The following is a 19901-nucleotide window of genomic DNA, read 5'->3' on the forward strand; positions in this document are numbered from 1 at the left end:
CCTTGCTAACAGGCCACTCACTCCCGCTGTGCAGTGAGTGATGGGAGCAGCTGTAAATACTGATGAAGCTTCCTTGCTAACAGGCCACTCACTCCTGCTGTGCAGTGAGTGATGGGAGCAGCTGTAAATACAGATGAAGCTTCCTTGCTAACAGGCCACTCACTCCCGCTGTGCAGTGAGTGATGGGGAGCGGCTGTAAATACTGATGAAGCTTCCTTGCTAACAGGCCACTCACTCCCGCTGTGCAGTGAGTGATGGGAGTGGCTGTAAATACAGATGAAGCTTCCTTGCTAACAGGCCACTCACTCCTGCTGTGCAGTGAGTGATGGGGAGCAGCTGTAAATACTGATGAAGCTTCCATTCCTAACAGGCCACAGGTGGCATAGGGGTTGGGGACCACAGTTCTACACAGTATTGCAATTCGTGAATAAGCCACAATGTGTTTTCATTCCCCCAGGAGAGATGCTTGTTTCCATTCTTTGCACAAACAGTGGTGCAACCAATATTCTTTTACTTGCTTCCTTATGTACACGTGCAAGGGAGTGTCTAGAGTAAGTGTCCAGAAATGGAATTGCTGAGTCACAGGGTTTATGCCTGAGATGTTGCCAAATCGTTCCTTGCAGTGGTAATACTAGCACATGCTCCCCTAGCAACACGTGACAGTTCCATTTCCCATCTCCTCACCAAAGACCCTTTGAGCTTAACTTTATTACAAACTAACATTTTGGCTTCATGTGTCTTATGGTATTTCACCTTCTTCTTCATATTAACTTATCTCCCTTACTGGGCTGTAAGCTTCGTGAAGGCAGAATCCTTGCTTAACTCATTTTTATGTCCTCCCACAAAATTTACTGTTTTAGTCAGTACCAAATACAAAGTTGTGCACAAATAAACAAAGAACAGAATTAGTTCACCTTAACTCAAGGAGATGGGAGTGGGTTCCAAGAGGATAGGGAAGAGGCTGTTGGTCTTTGCTAATCTGGAGTGAAGGCAGGGGGAGGGGGAGTCCTGTAAACTGCTTGGTGGTTGCACAGTGCTCACAACCCATATAAGACCAAAGGCTTCAAGGTCCACAGAGGACTGCAATGAACATTTTGGAGATCCTAGCATTAGATAATTTTTATTACAACATGCATTGAATATTTATTGATTATTGTGAGTAGCCAATTTCCTAGTCTCTAGGGCTATCTTTAGTAAGTACCAAGAGGGCTATTTTTGAACGGAAGTCCCCCACCCCCGGTCCCGCCCTGTTACTAAGGGTTGGACAGAATCCGTGTGTCCTTTGGACTAGGGTGTTGCATGACCTCTGGGAAATGCCTCTCCTTTTTGTCACCCCTAGCAGTTCCAGGCTGACTCATTTTCTAAATAAACCACTTGTGGGTTTTGGTCTGACATCACATGTGGAAGAATGAGTAATTTTTTAAGAACTAGAATTGTATTTGATCAGAATAAGATACATGGTGTGTGTTACTCATGGTTTAGGACAAGGGGTCAGCAGCGTTGGTGACAAGCTTCCTCACCTTCTCCCGCCCACCTTTCCCCGGGGTCAGGGGATGGAAAGATGGTGAGGAAAAGAAGTGGGTTTGGAAGTGAAGCATTTTTGTGTGTGCCTCTTACTTCCTGATCACATTATGTAAAATGTAATAAAATCACGTCTTGTTGCCTCTGCTAGATTGAATAAAAGTAATATGACAGAGTTGTTAAGACTACGAGTTGTACTGCCACACTGCTTGAGTTCAAAGCCCAGCTCTGCCACCTGACCAGCTGGGTAACCTTGACTGAGCAATCATTGAATTTTGATAAGCCTCCATTTCTCATTGGTAAAGTAATAATATTATAGTACCTATCATGTAGGCTTGTCATAGGGAATGAATAAGCTGATACATGTTTAGTATTTGGACTAGTGCCTGAAATTTAATAGGTACTACAAAAATATCAGAAACTACAATAGATCCTCTGTGAAGCTGACCGCCCAAGGGACTGAAACAAATGGGTCAACACACAGAGGTGGTCAACATAAAGAACTAGGCCTGCTGTACTGATCCGTACATGTGGTGTGTGACCAGTCTGTGAAAATTACTTCAACTGAAGAAGGTGGGCAGTGTAGGGGGGTGGTCAGCTATGGAGGGTCTCCTGTTCTCCTGTATTTCTTTGAATCCATCACGCATGTGTTCATTTGAAGTCTCCAATAAATGCCTTTTGACTAATGAATGTATTCTCTTACGACAGATCTGGGATCAGAGGGATAGAAGCAACTATGAGTGGTAGGGTCTTAGTTGTCACAGGGTTCAGAGCGTGGCCCCTCAAAAAATGCCACTTTGGCATATTGATTATTTTGAGCCGAAGGGAGTGGAGCTACAACAGATTCAGGAGGTTCCTGACCTCTCCTTTTCTGCCTAAGAAGCAGGAACTAAAACCTCACTGGGAAAGCTGGCTCCCCAACCTACAAAGAAGAGGTCAGCCATCTGACTGCCAGGACAGGGAGTGGACGCAGACATCAATCTATACAAAGCCTCACCAGAATCTGTAATCCTTCTCTTCCATGAGTTTTCCCTGTACGTTTCCTAGTCATTTCCCCACAATTTACCAGCTCCAGTCAGAGCCCTTTGTCTTGTCACATCCTCACAATTTATTGTTCTTTGTTTACGATGGTATGTAAGTTTTGGGCCTAAAAGCTTCTTTGAGTCTTCATTTTCCTCTTGAAGACTCTCGTGTGCATGTAAAAGCATTAAATAAAATGTGTCTGTCCTGTTGGAACATAGAGGAGAGGAGGAAGTTTGGCCTCCACTATAGTTGGGAATGGAAGGAACCCCGAAGCTGAGTGACCTGGAGCCCCCATCTCCTGCCCTTTTGTTTGCTGGGTGCTCCCTGGGTATGTGCGCTGTGGGAGGAGGCCTCCCCCATGTTTCTCAGCTGGAGGTTCACCTTCCTATTTTTCAGGTGTGAGAAGAAGGCACCATTCTCAATCCTTAAACCCTGAAAATAGGGAATGACAGAAAGAAGACCCTGGTACCAGAGAAGGTCATCCTCTGACCTCTCAGCAGCTTCTGTTCATGAGGAGAGTCAGTGAAACCGTGTGGCAGGAGGACTGTCATCTTGTTGGGTTGGTAGGACAAGTCTCGTGTGTAGGGAATTATTTAGAGGTTTAGATATGTAGCATTTAGATATTATGTTATGGAATTATTTAGAGGTTTAGATATTTAGCATTTAGATATTATGTTAACGTCTGGTTCATATGCTGGTTTCTTCTCGTCAGTGCCGACTGCTGGCAATTATCTTCACGGCACATCTGTGGTCCTTGGGATGTGTGCTTGAGTACCAGGGAGACATGAAGCTGCAGGGACGTCCGTCAGGCCCCACCCTCAATCGCAGGCCTCTGCAGGATGCCGTTGGGGGGCTTTGTGTTCATCACAGCAGGCCAGTGGCTGCTCCAGCCTCATGGGTTGCAGCTGAGGAGCTGGATGCTAGACCAGACAAGCCAGTCTACCTCAGCTGCTCTGGAGCCAGAGTGCTGGTGCTGTGCTCATTCGACAGCTTTAAGCGTTCAGTAAAGTAGGTAGCAATGCTGAGTTGATGAAGGCAGGCCAGCTGTCCTGCAGGAGACGTTCTCCAACTCTTGCAAACACGGATGTACACCTGCCCTCATTCTCTCTCTCTCTCTCTCACACACACACACACATACATACACGTGCACATGTGGGGCTTCACCCTCCCGGACTGTTCACTTCCTGCACTCACAAACACATAGTCTCACGTACACTCTCTCAGCCTACAGGGTGGCTGAGGGGAGACCCCATGGCTGAATCAAATGCTGGTTAATGCTGCTGCTTTTATTACACCAAAAAGTCTTAACATTTATTAGGAGATGAACACAAAACTTGGCAACCTGCTGTCATAGTGGCATGCATTCTCCTCTGTGCAGCAGCTTTGGAGTTCAAGATCACTGCAGACTGCACGTAAGAACCACCCTCCAGAGGGGAGCAGAGGGGAGACAATCCATGTTTCTCCTGAGGACCAGCAGACCCAGGGTGCTTCACTGCTACTGCAGTCTAGGACCTCACGGGGTGGGTGGTTGTGCTTTAAACAGTGAACACGGTGGGACAAGGGATCCAGTTTGGGGAAAGTTGCTACAACTTAGAGCTTTAGCACTTCGGGGGAAGTATCTGCTTCCCCAACAGGTGTCGCTGACTAAAGGCAGGGGGCATGCTTAGCACTGCGACTGAGCTAGGTTAAGCTGGCAGGAGTCTTCGAGTAATCCTGGTTTCACAGGGAAGAATAAGACATGACGGCGCTGTCACAATAAGGCCACTAAACTCACAGCGAACGATGACTTCAGAAGGAAACGCTCACGACTACAGGGAAGCAGCTCTCTCCTCTCTGACGTCAGGTGCCCCTGGCTGGGCAGACACCTCCCTGAGACTGTCACATGATCCTTTCTGGGCTGCACAACATCACTCAGCACGACGGAGCACAGGGGGGACCACGCAGGTCAGGGTCATTGGGCATCACCACCAAGCGGGCTGACTGCTGTTGGTGAGTGTCTGAGATGCCTCTCCCGGCTGGGCCGGGTGCCCCGTGTGTCTGAAGGGCTAATCTGAAAAGAGGCTGGCAAAGGACTTCCTCAAGCTCCGGATGGTCTCTGCTTTGGCTTCATCCTCACTGGCTGAAGACCGGAAGAAGGAGGACTCAGAGAAGCTGAAGGCATTTGTCAGGGACTGCGACTTGCTTGAGGATAAAAACCAGAGACAACGTGAGAGGGGTGGTGTCCAGGGCAAGGCAGGGACAGACGGCAACACAAGGGCGTACAACTGGAACCCCCACTCCCACCCTGGGAGGACCAGGGCACTACCAGGACCCCAGGAGCCCCCTACGCTGTTTCCCCACCTTCAGTGTTATTGAAACAGGAAAGGGTGGGGGCAGCGTGGGAACGAGGGAGCAGGGGGGAGAGAGAGAGAGAAGGGAGAGAGGAGGAAGGGGTGCCTCCCAGGCTGTCTCTTTTGTTTCACGCTAACAGGTCCCAGTGCTAGATTCCAGAGGCCCTGGCTTAGTGAGCATTGACCTAGGATCCTCACACCTGCTCCTCAGAGGGGAGGAAGGAGCCTGTGACCTGAGCCTGTACCCTGCATTCTCTGTCCCAGTGACTGTCACCTTGTGCAGCTAGCATCAGAAGACCTGGGGCAGCGTCTTGGCTCTGCCACCCCCTCCCTCTTGGCCTTCCTAGGGCTCAGACTCTCCTGAGTGACGCATGGATGCTCGGTGACATGATGATCTCCAGGCTCTATTTTGCCCTTTTCTTTGATTCTAAAAGAACCTATTAGCTAGGCCTAAAACTCTAACTCCTCAATTTCCTTGTTCTTAAAATGGATGTGATCACCCTTGCAGCCTCCCTCACAGGAGCCCTAAATGAGGTCTGTGGAGTTTAGGGTGCCCAAGGGCAAAGGAGGCCTGTATGTGTTTATTGAGCAGTTCTCTAATGAAAAAAACCCAAATCACCCACATTTTAGAAACCCTATTTTTCATTTCAGAGACTAGCAGTTCAGAGAGAAAAACTACGAAGGCACAGGGCTGTGAGGAGGCCAGGCTCACACTCCCAGAGAGGACACGGGGGCTGCTCTGGTGGCCAGGCCTGTCTCCTGTTTACCCCCCACTGACCCTCTTTCCTGCAGGTTTTCAGCTTCAGACCTCTTCTCCTGGGGTCTTGGAACTCCTGTCCTGCCCCCTAAATGCTGGGTGAAGCCCAGGAAACTCCCTTCTCCAGACCCTGAGTGGGCACTCTCCTGCAGGGACTCCAAGCAGAATCCTTGCCTCTCCTTCTGGCTGGGGGCAGGCCGTGACATGCTGGCCTCCAGAGGGGGTGACTCTTTTCTGTGCACAGACAAAGGGTACCCAGCACAACCCTCCAGCTTGTCGTCAGAGGCTGGCTCTGTTCAACAACTTCAGCCCAGAGGCAGGGACAGCCCAAGGATGTGGCCTCAGACTAGGGCTGGAGTTGGCCAGCCAGGAGGTGGGAGAGACCAGCAAGTCAGCCTCAGAAAACAGCCAGGTGGAAGGGCTGTTATGGGCCAGGTGAGATGTGAGAGGTGCCACTGGCCAGGGATGGGAGTGTACGTGGATAATGCACTGGAAGACCCAGACAAAGTAGCCCTCTGGACACCTGAGCCCCCAACCCTGGCTCACTAACTGGAAGAGTGGCTTTGAGAAAGAAAATCTGTTTTCTCAACTGTGCAATGGCTAGAGGATCTCCAAGCCACTCATTCAAACTCCAGAATTCTATATTCCCTTCTCTCCCTCCCTGAAGATTCATTTACTAAGATTCTCACTCTGAAAAGCCTGGGAGGATCACTCCTGTTGCCTGAGACTACAGCTGTCTGCCTGGGGACAGTGGAAACAATCAGAGGCTTCCCTACTGGAACTGACCAGCATCTGTACCACCCCAGGACAGCTGGGGCTTCCCACGGGTCCTCAGTGCTTCCCTGCACAGCAGCAAATGGGGGGCTTCGAGGGTAACTGCTAGGGATGAGGGGACCCCTGGGGGCAGAGCTCCTCAGCATGTGCACCCAGGGACTGCTCTGCTGCCCGCACCACAAACTGGCCTCCTTCAGACGGAGTGGAAGGTAAAAAATTGAAATGGATTTAATCACTTCCCCTTTTTGTTCTGGGCAGCCTTGCTGACAGTACACCCTGAACTGTGAGTCAGAGGCAGGGAAGATTTTTAAAAAGTTTCAGAAGGAGAGAGACACAGAGAGAAAAGGAATGGAAAAAGAGTGGGAGATAGGGTTAAAAAACAAACAAACAAAAAAACCAAGCCAAATCCTAAGCTGGCATAAGCCTGGAGAGGCGGCAGTGCCACTTCCCAGGAAGCCTGGAGGCAGGGTCTGAGCTTCTAGCTGCACTTGAGATTTTCACTTCCCTCTTCCTTCCCCTCCCCAGTCAACTCCAACCATTCCTCTCACCAAGAAAACCAAAGAACAAAACAAAAAAATACCCCAAAACCCCACTACAAAATACATGTAGGAGGCGGCTGGACGGAAGGTGCTTTCTGGCAGCTCTGGAGCCCACGTGCGGAAGGGCAGGAAGGGGGAGGGAGCTGCTGTGTTGTCTCTTACTTGAGCTGTGGGTGAGGCTGGGGCTTCTGTGGTGGAGCAGCTGGGGGCGGCTGGGCCTCTGCCAGGGAGCTGCTGCTGGAGGGTGCCTCTCCGTGGGTGGTGGGGCCGCCCGGCAGCTGAGGAGCCGAGGAGGAGGAAGAGGAAGAGGAGGTGGAGGAGAAGGAAGGTGGCAGTGATGGTCCAGGGGGGAGCCGGCGTGGAGGCAGCACCTTGCCTGGGGGCTGCGTTCCTTGGGGTTGCCCAGGGCCCCCTAGGTTCAGTACAAGAAAAACTTCATAATTTAACCGTATCAAAGGGTTTCCTTATTAGAATCTACGTCTCAAAGGGTGTGGTTAATTACCCAAAGCATATGCTCTATTACAAAAAGCCACTGGAAGCTCTGGAGAGCTCCCATGGAGTCCCTGGTCTCCCTCACACCCACCACTGTCTGCTCCGTCTCTGAGATGCAGCAGTGCAGACGCAGAGGAGGTCAGGAAGACAGGGGAGATGACAGGGGCTGAGCAGACCCCAGTCAGAGGTGAGGTCTCTTCCAGAGGGACCCCACGGCTCTGCCCTGAGACGCCTCACGTGTAGGCCACCCTGCTCTGGAGTGTAGTAGGAAGTCCCAAGTCCCACAGAGTGGGCATACTAGAGGGAGGTGGAAAGAACCCTGGACTGGGAATCAGACAACTTAAGAAGCGATCTACCTGACTGCTTGGGCAAGTCACCAAACTTCTCTGCACCTGGGCTTTTCCCATCCTAACACTTAAGAAAGTAAGTCCTAGTTCCAGTTATCTTTTAAGTCAATGGTGTTCAAAGGCGATAAGGGATGAGACAGTTCTAAGGAGCTGCTTCCCCTGGACCTCCCCCAAGCCTGCGCACTGATCACCATGCCCACCCCACCAGGGCTGCAATGGAGCGTCGACTGTGCCCAGGACCAGGAGAAATCCTTCCTGGGTATTCTTTTGCCTCTCAGTTCCATCCTGAGAGGCTCCAACATAATGTACCTCCCAGGTATATGGGTGAAACTCTCCAGACACCAAATCCCATTCTCTCCTGGGGGTGTGGTGGGCTCCATAGGGCAAAGAAGAACTCCTCCCCGCCCAAGAAGGACCAGCATACCCTCCTCCCAGAAGGAGACATAAAACCAGCTGGTGGCCCAGAGAGAATAAAGGTCCACTTTCCTCTGGGAGTTGACAGGCAGTAAGTGTGATACCAAATTGCTCAGGACTTGCTGTGGGAAGGGGTGTGGCCCTATGCTAATAAATCAAGAGACATCTCCATTAGCACATGCCGATTAGTGGAAACGGTGCACACTCGGCCTGGAAGATCCAGTTTCTCAGCCTCAGTCCCAGAGTCCACATCCACAGACCTGCTGGAAGGAGGAGGCTTGCAGAAACTCAATAGCAGCTAAGAACTGTTATTACCCAGTTCTCTAGAAACACCAGCACACCTGCCTCCCCTGGAGAGGCGGAATTGTATGCCTAGGCCACTGTGCCTCCAAGACTGTCCGCTCACCTCCCGCTGCAAGGACACGGCCTCCCTGTTACCATCAGTTGCTAGTTAACACCAGGGTTAGTTACACAGAAATCAATACATACATAGATAAATGAGATTCTTCATGTTGAAGAAGTTCCAAGTTCAAATCAAACGACTAGTAAAGATGACAGGTTAGTGGATTATTTCATGTTAACCGGTGTGTTTGCCTTTCCAAAGTTCATCAATATTTGTATTCACGTTTTCTTGTAAAATGAGGCAGGTTGGTAGGTCAGCCTCTTGTAACTGAAACCTGAATGCATTCGCACTTGTACAAAGATAACTTGAATAGCCAGAAACTTTACAACTTAACACTGAAGACAGATATAACTTTTCCTTTATTGCACATTAAGCTGTACAAGAGAGTCACAAAAGAGAGGTACTTCAATCACACTTCCAGCATTGGCTGAGGTTCTCCCAGCTGGATCAGTACAAAAACAGGGGACAACATCAGAAAAGAAATGGATACAAAACACCTGAACGGCAATCCTATACTGTGACACGGTTGTCCCCCAGGCCACAGAGTTGTCCCTTAGCATGCTGCCTGAGGGCACATGACAGTCAGGTTCTGCTGTCTGTGTGTTTGGCAGTGGGAGCCCTAGCCAGTTTCTCCCCCACCTGAGAGACCTCGGCTGACACCACCCTGCAGCCTGACTGCATTCAAATGGCAACTTGCACTTGTGGCTCACAAATGTCACATGAAAAGCACCTGGATGTACACACTGATAACATGCAGAGAAGCAACACCACCAGAAGCTCACCACTAGGACAAAAAGAAAAAAAAAATTAAAAATGTATTCCTCCGCTCTGGGAAATGTCACTTTACTTCTTTCTGTCATTTCATCAGATTGGGAGGTATTTAAGGACCTGATTCTTACGCCACCCGCCTGGAAGCGCGTGTATGCATATATGTATGTATTTACAACAGATCCACCACCACCATCATCTCAGGGAGGGGCCGCAGATGAGAACGTTCACACTCAGTGCATGTCTCTGCGGCCTTGTATTTGCAAGCGGCTGAAGGAGGAACCAGGGGGTGAGCCTATAACATGCAACTGTTGTTACATACAACCAACACTGGCCACTGCTCAGAGCTAGGAGTCCAGAACGGGCACGTCAGTACAGAGGTGGGCGGGGCTGTACAAACAGAGCCGGCAGTAACGTTCTTCTGACAGGCTAACTACTGGCAGGGACTCCCCTGGACCATGGTGCTAGAGGCAGCCACGTGCTGCCCGTTCCCAGCCTGGCCAGGAGGTGGCAAGAGGAGGCACTGGGCCTGAGGCCTGGTTCAATTAACTGCCTCGTCATCTGCCCAGGTGCTCCTCGTGGGAGGAAACAGGACAAATTGGTGGGGAGTGTTCTTCAAGAGCTACGGCCATGGTGCCTCTGTCCAAAACCTGTACCAGCTCAAACTGAGACAGCTCTCGCCAGGCAAGAGAACACGCCTCTGTCCCTGGACTCTGCAAGGCTCTCGTGAACAGCTAAGGACCAGAGGGGGAGTCCACCTCAGAGCTCTGTAGGCAGTGTACCCGCTCGAGTGATGTGAGATGTTTTTGGTTTGGTCTCGTTTATGCTGCCTCGGGAGAGGCCAAGAGCAGAAAGGTCAAACCCTTCCCAGACTTTCAGTGGCTCCCTGCATTCTACATCCAACATTGCCGGAGCATCCTCTCTGCTCACAGGTCAAGCTGTGGGGAATACAAAGCAGCCTCAGTTCCACAGAAGCACACACACGGCCGATTCGGAAACAGCGACAAAGAAACAAACAACTCAGGGAGACTGAAATCAAAACACAGAAAGTACTCACAAGTTCACTCTGATATTGCACATCAGCGGCCCCCTTTTTTGTTTGTTTGTTTAATCTCATAGCTAATTAGTTAATAAAGATGAAGGGTACACTGGGATGTAAAATACGGAACACATTCCTGGAAACAAGATTGTTCTTTGTACTTCATGTCATCACTGAAAACACAAGAGCTGTGCAGGCACGGCCAGCCTATTCACACGGACTCAAACTGCACCACGTTAGCAAATGGAGAAAAAGGCAGACGCCTTCAGATTCAACGGATGAAGCTATGGAAGTTGGATCTTGAAAATCTCTTAAAGTTCTAGCTATTTACCCTAGTCATGCAGAAAAGAAGCAGAAAGCACAGTTCATGGAGATTCCCAAGCACATTCATGGAGGGAAAGTGGGGGTGGGGAGGGGCTTATCTGAGCCTGGGAGGAGGAGAGGAGTTGGGTTCGGGGCATGGTTTTCGTTTCTCCCGTCCGCTCCTGCTGCTCCCCCACCCCCACATTATGTAATGCTTTAAAAAATACTATGGAACCACCTGGAAGATAGAGTCACGCTGGACTTGGGAGAGGCACAATTCTTTTGTACACTGTTGACAAACAGCCCTGGAGTCACAAATTGTACAGAGAAAACATAAGTGAGCATTACAAGTATGAGCGGGAACAGGGGAACAACCAGACAAGGGGCTGACACTGCACAGGAGGAACACAGTCCGGTCAGCACGGAAAGAGCACAGGCGACGGCACACGGGGAGGGGGCCTGGTGCTCCCCTCCCCTGCTTGCCTTTCTTTTCTTTTCTTGTTTGTTTTTGGCTTAAAATTTCTGCTTTGAAAAATTAACTACCAATCACTTTAAGAAGCTTGGACTTGTTTTGGCCCTACTGCAATGCCATTACAGTCGAGAATATACTGTAAACAACCTTGGGGCGGTGGCCGCTGAGGTGGGGTCTTGCTCGAGTCTGGATCCTTAAGTGCTCCGCTCTGGAAGACAAAAAAGCAGAAGAGATAAACACGAAGCTCCAAGTGCATCAATTCCCAAGAAGACCCCGCAGCTCGGCGGTGAGGCTGCAGTGGGAGCCGGTGGGATCGGCTGTAGGTCTCTGCGGGTCCAGGAACGCCTCTCACAGGGTTCCTCAGCCTCTGGGTGTGCTGGGGTACAGTGTGGGCAGGTTGGGGCTCAGAACCACTCTGGTGACAATGCCTGAGGCCTCCTCCACGGCCTTTCCATTTCATCCCCTTTCAGACTTGTTCCTTCTAGAAGCTTTGCATCTTCTAACCCCATCTGGTTTCTTTTGGGCCTGCCCGGTGTCCAGCTGCCACTCCTGTGTACAAGCCCAACTTCCTAAAGGAAAGGGAGGATCAGCAGGAAACTCCTGGGTCGGGGTGGGCTGTAGGTGGCTCCCGGGGCGGGAGGGGTGGGGCTGGGGAGGAGAGTGTGTTGAGTGTGAGTGTGTGTGTATGTGAGAACATGAGTGTGTGTGTGAGTACAGCTTGACCAGGTGACCAGCCTGTGCTTGGCTCACTTCTCTTGTTAACCTGAGGGTGGGATTAATTCTAGGGCTGACTCAGGGGACAGATCCACCCTTTGGACAGGGCTGAGAACTCCCTTGGAAAGGGACCTGAAGGCAGAGAATCATCAGCCCCTAGAGCAATAGTTCTCAACCTTCCTAATGCCACGATGTATTTTCATTGTTACAAAGGGGTCGCAACCCACAGGTTGAGAAGGCCAAGCTGCCTCTCCCTCCCAAACAGCGCAATTAGCTTTACCGACAACAGCAGTGCTTCCCCCCACACCTCTCCTCTCAGCTGCCCTTCTTTCTGTATTGCTCTGACAGCTTCACACCTCCTGTGACTTAGTACGTCTACCATTTGTATGAAAGTGGCGAGCCTCTGGAGCTCAAGTTCAGCACAAGAAGAACCTCCACGAAGCCTGAAGCCCCCGCGAGGTGCCAATGGTGATGCCCGGAAGGGCTTCGGGGGTGGGGGGCTGTGGTGGAGGATGTCCCTCCCCTTGCGATGTGGCCCCTGGCCCCACTCCCGCGTTATAGCTGTTTCTCCTCCTGTTCCCCACTTGTCCCTGGCCATCATTCTTCCCTCCCGTCTGTTTTCAGCCCCACAGCCCACAGCCAGGAAGTGTTACTCTCCTGGGATCCTGGTCTTTTAACACCAGCATTACCTCAACTTCTCTGCAGAGAACACAGCCACAGGCAGGGCCCTTTGAGAAGTCCTTAGAACCAGGCCCATCCTACCTACAACCCCAACCACTCCCAAATCATGCAAGAGCAGCAACATGGCCCTTTCTTCCCCCCAGCACTCTCATGGGTCCATGGGGCATGCTCTGAGCCCTTGCTCTGCTATACCCACCTGCAATGAGCCAGCCGGGACCATCCCCTCCAGCCAGCCATCAAGACTGCTCAGTTTCCCCTCCTGGCACCTAGGGTTCACCATCTTCTGACCAACTTTGGTCAGGCCTTCATCATTTCTTGCCTAGACTGAAGAGTCTCCTAATTCTTTCATCTCTTCTTTCTCCAAACCATCCACCCCGTGGCTACCTATTATCCTCCTAAACCTTTTCCCTTGTGGTGTGACTTCTCTAAATTATTTAGAGCTGACACTTCTGGAGTGCCGGCTAACGTGGGGTCCCCTTTATGCAGCATTTCCTGCTTTATCAGCATCTCTGATGGCTTCAACATGGTGGGAGCTGCCCTTTCTGGCCTCCGCTTCCTCTATGCCACAAACACATTTACCCCTTCCAGGCCTGACCCCTTTCTATTTATTCTCTAGTCTTGGCTTTACCTTCAGTGTCTGGCCTCTCCTGGCTCTGGTGAAAGACGACAATGATCCCAGAGTTTGTGGAGCCACAAGGTTGTTTTTGCCAGCCCTGCCCCAAGGCCTCACCCCCGGCACCAATGAAGGCTGCCAATGAACCACCTCAGACATCCTCCTCCCAGAGAATTGGCATTTTCAGAGAGGGTTATGGGGACCGTGTTGCAGGAGAGCAGAACCAGAGCCAGGGAGCAAATGCTCCAGAAAGACAGACTTTCACTTACAGGAGGAACTTTCTATTGTAAAGACAGTGAGAAAGGCTGTCTTGGGAGATGGATGGATGTGTTCAAACTGAAGCCAGAGAATCATCTGAGGAGGACAGAATATTCCTTCTTTAAATATGAGATAGATTGGATAAATACTAAGGTTCCTTCTAATCTATGAGAACCTATGACATCAGGAAAAAAATTTTTAAACCCTATAGGTTAACATTTTAGTGATAGAAGTCTAGACACTTACAGGATGAGCTCACAGAGGTGACCACACCATGCAGGCCAGCCCCAGCTCCCTTCAGCCACAGAAGTGTACACAACAGACACCCTGGGATGAACTGAGCCCAGAAGTGCCCTTCCCAGAGCTCCAGGGAAATTGCTCCCAAAGGCAGCATTTGAGTAATTTCAGGGGCCCGGGAATGTGCCTTAGCCACCATCAATGGCGCCTAGGAAGTTTCTCCTGTCCCCGGCTCCACTGAGGTTGTATACTGAAGACTTCTCAGGGGCTATGGGAGGCATGTAGGGGAGTCCCCAAGGACTGTCCCTTGCCTGGCTGAGACAATCTGGCTCCACCCACAAGCCTGCTGTCTACTAGGGACCAAGGGCCTATTCCCCATGGAGTGTGGCTACCATGAGATCTGTCTCCAGTCACCAAGAGCCTCGAGGGATGCTGAATTCCTCAGAAGTCTGGCCACTCTGGCGTCACTGCCACTTTCTGGCCTGCAGCCAATGAGCAGGAACTCATGGCCAGACGGAGAGGCAGAGTTTAGCTCAGGAAGTTGGATCGACTCAAACAGGTACGAGTGTGAAGTTCAGTGCTTACGCCTAGCTGCACACAAAGAGGAAGGGGAATAAATGGCCTTACAGCAGCACGGGGAAAAAAACCCAAACTACGAGCTCAGAGAGTGTCACAGTATCATTTGTAATGATGCTGCTGGAGCTCTGATGTAGCCGGAGGTACCCCAGCGTCTTGCCTGGGGAGCCACATGTCCATCACTGTCCTGCCTGACTGACCTCAGGAAAGGGCATTGCAAGCAGTTCTGGGCACCTCTTTTAAGGGGGCTACAGGCAGAATAAAATGGGTACACAGAGCAGACGGGTTGGTGAGAAGTTGGGAAATGAGATCTTTCCTTAAGTGACTTTGGGCATGTTATTTAACCTCTGAGTCTTTCTCAAATGGGCATATTATAAGGGTTAATTGAGGTAACTGTGGAAGCACCCCAGGGCTTAGCAGAAGCCTGAAAGTACTCAAATGCAAGTCTGAATCATGTCAAGGGCTGGCATGGGGGGTAGTAGTGAGCTTCCTGGCATGACAGGTGTGTAAGCAGGGCCTGGACAAGCTCTGGTCAGAGGGGCTGTACAGGAGGTCCCTGCAGTGGCAGGTGGATGACTTCTACAGGCTCTTCTGGCTCTGGGCTTCCACTAATTCCCTCATGCGTTTTTCAGTTCTTTAGGAATCTGAGATGGAGACAAGGCTTAGCTGCAGAGCCCAGGAACACCCTCGGGCTGTTGGGCCTGAGCAGAGGTGACATGCAGGTAGAGGCTTTGAGGGGCTTAGCATGAAGCCTGCGCTGAAGCTATTGGGCTGGTATCCTGCTGTGCTGAATCCACAGGGCTTTAGTAATCAGAGAAGCCAGGGATGCAGGAGGGGCTGGTGAAGCTCAGAGGCTGTTCTGGTTGGAAGGTCCAGCACTCAGTCGCTGAGAGAGGAGGGCACGTCCTTCCACAGACGCCCAGCTCTCCCATTCTTCCCTTCCCTGCGCTCATGTGGGACGCACCAGAAGGGCCCGGTGCATGGTAGTGGGGGAGAACTCCCTGGACTGGGGGCCAGAAGATCCAGCTCTCCTTCTTGGCAGTTGTGACCTTGGGCAAGCTGATTGCTCTTTTTCTGCTGATATGTGAAACAAAGATAGCACTGCCAGCCTAAACCATCTCCCATCAGGCCTGTGGGGCCTAAACTAAAAATGTGCACTGTGATGTGTGAGGCAAAGTAGTGATATAAGTGAGTATTGCTACTGTTATTGAAATAATAATGAATACCAATCCAAGGGAAGGAAGACCTCATTAGTATTTCACCTACCAGTGGTGAAGATATTGGTGGGTGGCTTTTTGCCTCCTGCTGCATAGGAGTTTCACGTGTGGGGTTGGGCTGGGCTTGGCCGTACCATGTCCTCTGCAATATCACAGACTTAGTTCCAGCAAGCTCCCCGCAGAAACAGTAAATATTAGCTCTGGAGGTGATTGGAAAGGAAACCACCAGCCTGGGACAGAAGAACCAAGCCCAGGGATGAGGCTCTGTGGGTGTATGTCAAGGGCACCTTTAACTTGCCATTCTGTGGCTCTGGCCAGCCCAGCGGGGAGAAAGGAGCGCCTATCTGAGGTCCCAGCAGGATGGACACTGAGGAAGGAAAGGCACCGAGTGAGTCAACTCTTGAGGGCTGCTGGCCTGAGACCAGCAGCTGCCCCCACCAAGGAGGAAGGCCTGTGCTTGCTCAGCATATCTGTGACAGGAAATTGGGAAAGGGTCCCAGGGTCTGGCCCCAGGAAAGAGGCCGGGCCAAGCTCCTGGCCGGACACGCCACAGAACTATTCTGATCAGCTCCCCCAGGCCCTGCTCCCCCGGTCTAGGACCCCAGGGAGAGTGAGGCAGCGGGAAAGAATGTGGTCTGAGGTTGTAGGTTTAGGCAGTGCAAAGGGAACAGCGTATGTGGGGGCACCTTGGACTCTTTCTGGGCTCACCCCTGTGGTCACCACTGTTCACCCTCCTTCCTCTGAAAGGCTGCAAGAGGTGCCCCAAGGATGAGCTGCTCCTCTTTCCTCCCTAAAGGGAATTGCCGGCCTGTGTGTGGAGCTCATCTCCTGGATGGGGACCCTCCCATAACCCACAACATAAAAAGATGTCTCGTGGGGGCAGTCCACAAATTCCGTGGGGGAAATGAAGGTCAGGTCACTCCAGGTCAGAATGTCAGCTTTGAGTGATTAAAGACATCCCTGGAAAGTTAAGACAGTCCCAGAACAGTCAGTTTCCCTTAATAGTCTGTTGAGGGATCTAGTCACTGGTGGCTTTATCTGAACCTGCCCCAAATCGCTTCACATTCTCAGCTTATACTCACGGGGGAACAAATTCTCAAAAGCTGTTCCTGCTGTGGGAAGCAGGAAGGCCTTTCATTTGTCCTAAATTTACCTCTTCCAAGCTCAAGTGATGCCCTCTAAGTTCCCTGGTCGGGGTCTGAGGAACGTTTGCGGCCTCTTGCTTAGTTGCACAGCCCTCTAGACTCCACTTCTCAGAGTGAGAAACTCTCTTTTAGACCCTTTGGGGCTGGAAAAACCTGACTGGAAATTGTGTTTCTCTTTAGATCAAAAAGCCAGTTTAAAAATGATACTGGTAGAAGGTCCCACCAGAGGCCAGAGGCTATCCAGCCTCAGTCCTTCCATTCTGAAGTCCCATCGTGGCCTTTCCCAGGCCCTGGGGCTGCACAGCCCAGCTCTCCTCACTGCAGGTCTGGAAGAAGATTTTAGAAGTCACCTGTCCCAACAACCGCAGCCACCAGCTCCCCCTGACTGTGTCCCCGACAAGTGGCTCATTCCACCCCTGCTTGAGCATGAGCAATGATGTGGCAGCCACATGCCACTTCCCACAGCAGCTTTTTCTCTCTTAGACAATTTACTTCTTACACTGGATCAAAACCATCGTCCAGCGATTTGCCTTTGGGAGCCATTTCTACCCACGGTGGCTAATGGAGGCAGGATAATAAGCCGTGGGCTCTTGAGAAGACTGCTACTGAGTTTTACCCCCAGCACAGACCTGCCGTATGACTCAGCCTCCTTGTTTCCCTCTTCTGAGTGAATCACCTAGAGTTTGCCCCTGTTATGCTGTGGCCCTCACACTGGAGACAACATTTCAGGTGTGCTCCAACCAGCTCAGGGCAGAAGAACAGGCTCATCTTCATCCCGGACACCATATGTACATGAGTGCCCTCCCAAGACAAGTCTTAGATCACCCCCTCCCTGGCTCTAACCAATGAGCCCAGTAGGAAGCCAGCTCTGAGGAGCACAGAAGGGAGACTGGTCCCCATGTTAGCACCACCAGTGTCTGAAATTCCCGCATTAGCAATTCTGACCTTTTGCTCTACAAGGTTTTATGGGAAAATACAAGGAGTGGGACTAGTGTAATGTGAAATGAAACAAAGACCAGCCATATGAAGGAGAGGACCAGGATGCCGTCGCTACTGGCATGGCCTCAAAGCTTTCTCCTCCTGAAGTTCTCTCCCTACTTTCTGGGAGTCTGATGAGCAGCCCACACCTCTCCAGACCCCAGAATGCAAAGCCCAGCTCAGATCCCAGAAGACAGAGACCCCAAGGGTCAGCAAAAGTGTGCAGGGGGTGTCAGGGCCACAGGAGCTGGGAGGAGGCTCTGTAGGTACAGAGCCTGGAGGCGCTGGCTGTCACTGGCCACCAGGTGTCACTGCTACCTTGAGCACAGCTTCCCCGAAGCCCTCAGAGTCTCACGTGCACAGGGTGGGTTGTCCCTGCTGACTCTCAGGACAGCACTGAGGCTAAGGCCAGGCTGTCATCAGCCAAATCAGGCTTTGTCACTCAACCTCACTGTGCTCAGTGACCCACCCAACACATCGTATGCCCCTGCCCATATCCTTTTCCACTGTGCACTGCAGCTAGCGTGGGGCTGCTCACCTGTCTTTGCTCTTCATTTTCTATAAGCTAATCCATCCCAGGCTAGGGCGCTGGCTAGTAACAAGGTAAGGAGTGCTCTCTACCTCACCACCCTCTCTTCATCCCCACCCCTACCAGTCTGCTTTAGGGATTCTCCTAGAATCAAAGAGAGGAAAGCTCTAATGGTGTAACTAAGGACAAGGATAGGGAGGAAGAAAGAGAGAAAGGTAGACAAATGGCTAGTCACGAGTCTGTTCTGGTCTTAGGCTAGAATTCTGGGCAAGCAGCAGCTTGTGACTCGGGCCAGATGCTCTTTCAGCTGAGCTTCCATAGCCACAGATTAGAGGCCAGAAAGCAGGGGCTTGACTGTGAGTAGTGGCATGTGAGTTAGGGACTCACCTAAGGGCTCATCTGGCCATATAAGGACCCTAGAAATGTTCCTTCTTTCATCTCCTTTCCACTTGTACACTACCAAGGTCATCCTGCCATCAACCTCAGTGGGCCAAGAAGGTGGTTACAGACGCTTGCTCTGAACAGGAACTCGGTCAGCAGAGGTGTTACAATGTCATATCGAGGAGAGGGGGTGGTGGGAGTGCTTGGCCTAGGTGGGAGGAATATTTTATCAGTCATTTGTATAAAATTGCTATCACATGGTGATAATAAAAAGCAGGCAGACTTAGTTTTGTTATTTGTTTAACTTTTCTACAGACAATTGGCTGCACACAGGCAAACCACACTGAGCACCCTACCCCCTTTTTGGTATACCTTTGAGGTGCTAAACGGCTACTAGCTGCTAGATACTTTGCTAGGCCCTAGAGACAGAGCAGCTAACAAGTTCCTACTTTGGGGGAGCTTGCATTCTAATGCAAAAGACCATGAAATAGACAAGAATAATCTTAGCTGGTAGTAAGTGCTAAGAAGACAAAGAAAGGAGAGGTGGTAGCCAGTGAGTGGGTGGCAGTGTTGGAGTGAAGTATCAGCTCTGTCATGAAGGAGTTGGCCAGCCATGCAAAACTAAGGGGGAAGAGCATTTCAGGGAGAGGACATGGCTGACACAAAGGCCCAGACTATCTGGTCATACATGTAGTGACTGAGAGCTAGGATGGTAAAGGGCAGAGAGAGAGTAGGGGCTTACAAATGAGGTGGGACAGTTAAGTTCACTAACTCGTTCATCCAGGAAAAAGTGCTCCATACCTCACTGCAGACTATCACCACGGTCACCTCCGAAGTACTTCCCAGGGGAAGCTACGCACCAATGCCAGAGCCTGATTTTCAAAGCGATTTTGGAACTCTTTTTCTGGAATGGTCACAGGGCTATCTTTGAATTGTCACAAACTTATCCTACAAAAAGTGCTACATATCTCATTGCTGATTATTACTACGGTCACCAGATGGCCAAGGGGACTACTTTGAAGGTGATCATGAATTGCTTTGGGAAGGTTGGGTGTGGAGGGGACAGGCTGAAGGGAAAGAAAGCTAGAGTTCTGCCTGGGCTGTGCTTCATTTAGGATGTCTTCAAGATCTGCAAGGAAAGATGTCGAGCAGGAGTGAGAAATATGGATTTGGAATTCAAAGGAGTGGTTAGGGTAGGAAGCAGAAAGGGGATGGTGAAGACCACTAAAGGACGCACATCAACAAAGCTCTAGGGTTGAGCGGAGTCAGCAGAGGAGGCTGAGAAGGAGAAGCTAAAGAGGTAGATGAAAACCAAATAAGGTTTCAGGCTTATTTGGCTGCAGAGGCCTAGAAAAGAATTTGTCTCAAGAAGGACAGAGTAGGGGCGGTA

The 19901-nt window shown here is 50.8% G+C and overlaps 1 protein-coding gene across 1 annotated transcript in view; it reads right to left on the minus strand.

Moving 5' to 3' along the window:
- Positions 1 to 3828: 3828 nt before the first annotated feature.
- The window catches only part of SYN2 (synapsin II), a 48314-nt gene continuing 32241 nt past the window's right edge, over positions 3829 to 19901 (minus strand). Inside the window, exons 10-12 of the mRNA XM_012809251.1 lie at positions 11330 to 11390; positions 7107 to 7356; positions 3829 to 4725 (exon numbers count right to left, since the gene is read on the minus strand). Of these exons, the coding sequence (XP_012664705.1) occupies positions 4590 to 4725; positions 7107 to 7356; positions 11330 to 11390 (447 nt within the window). The 3' untranslated portion in view covers positions 3829 to 4589. The remainder of the gene's footprint in view (positions 4726 to 7106; positions 7357 to 11329; positions 11391 to 19901) is intronic.

The sequence above is a fragment of the Otolemur garnettii genome, unplaced genomic scaffold, assembly GCF_000181295.1.
Source record: "Otolemur garnettii isolate 467f Iridium unplaced genomic scaffold, OtoGar3 scaffold00101, whole genome shotgun sequence".
Lineage (NCBI taxonomy): Eukaryota > Metazoa > Chordata > Mammalia > Primates > Galagidae > Otolemur > Otolemur garnettii.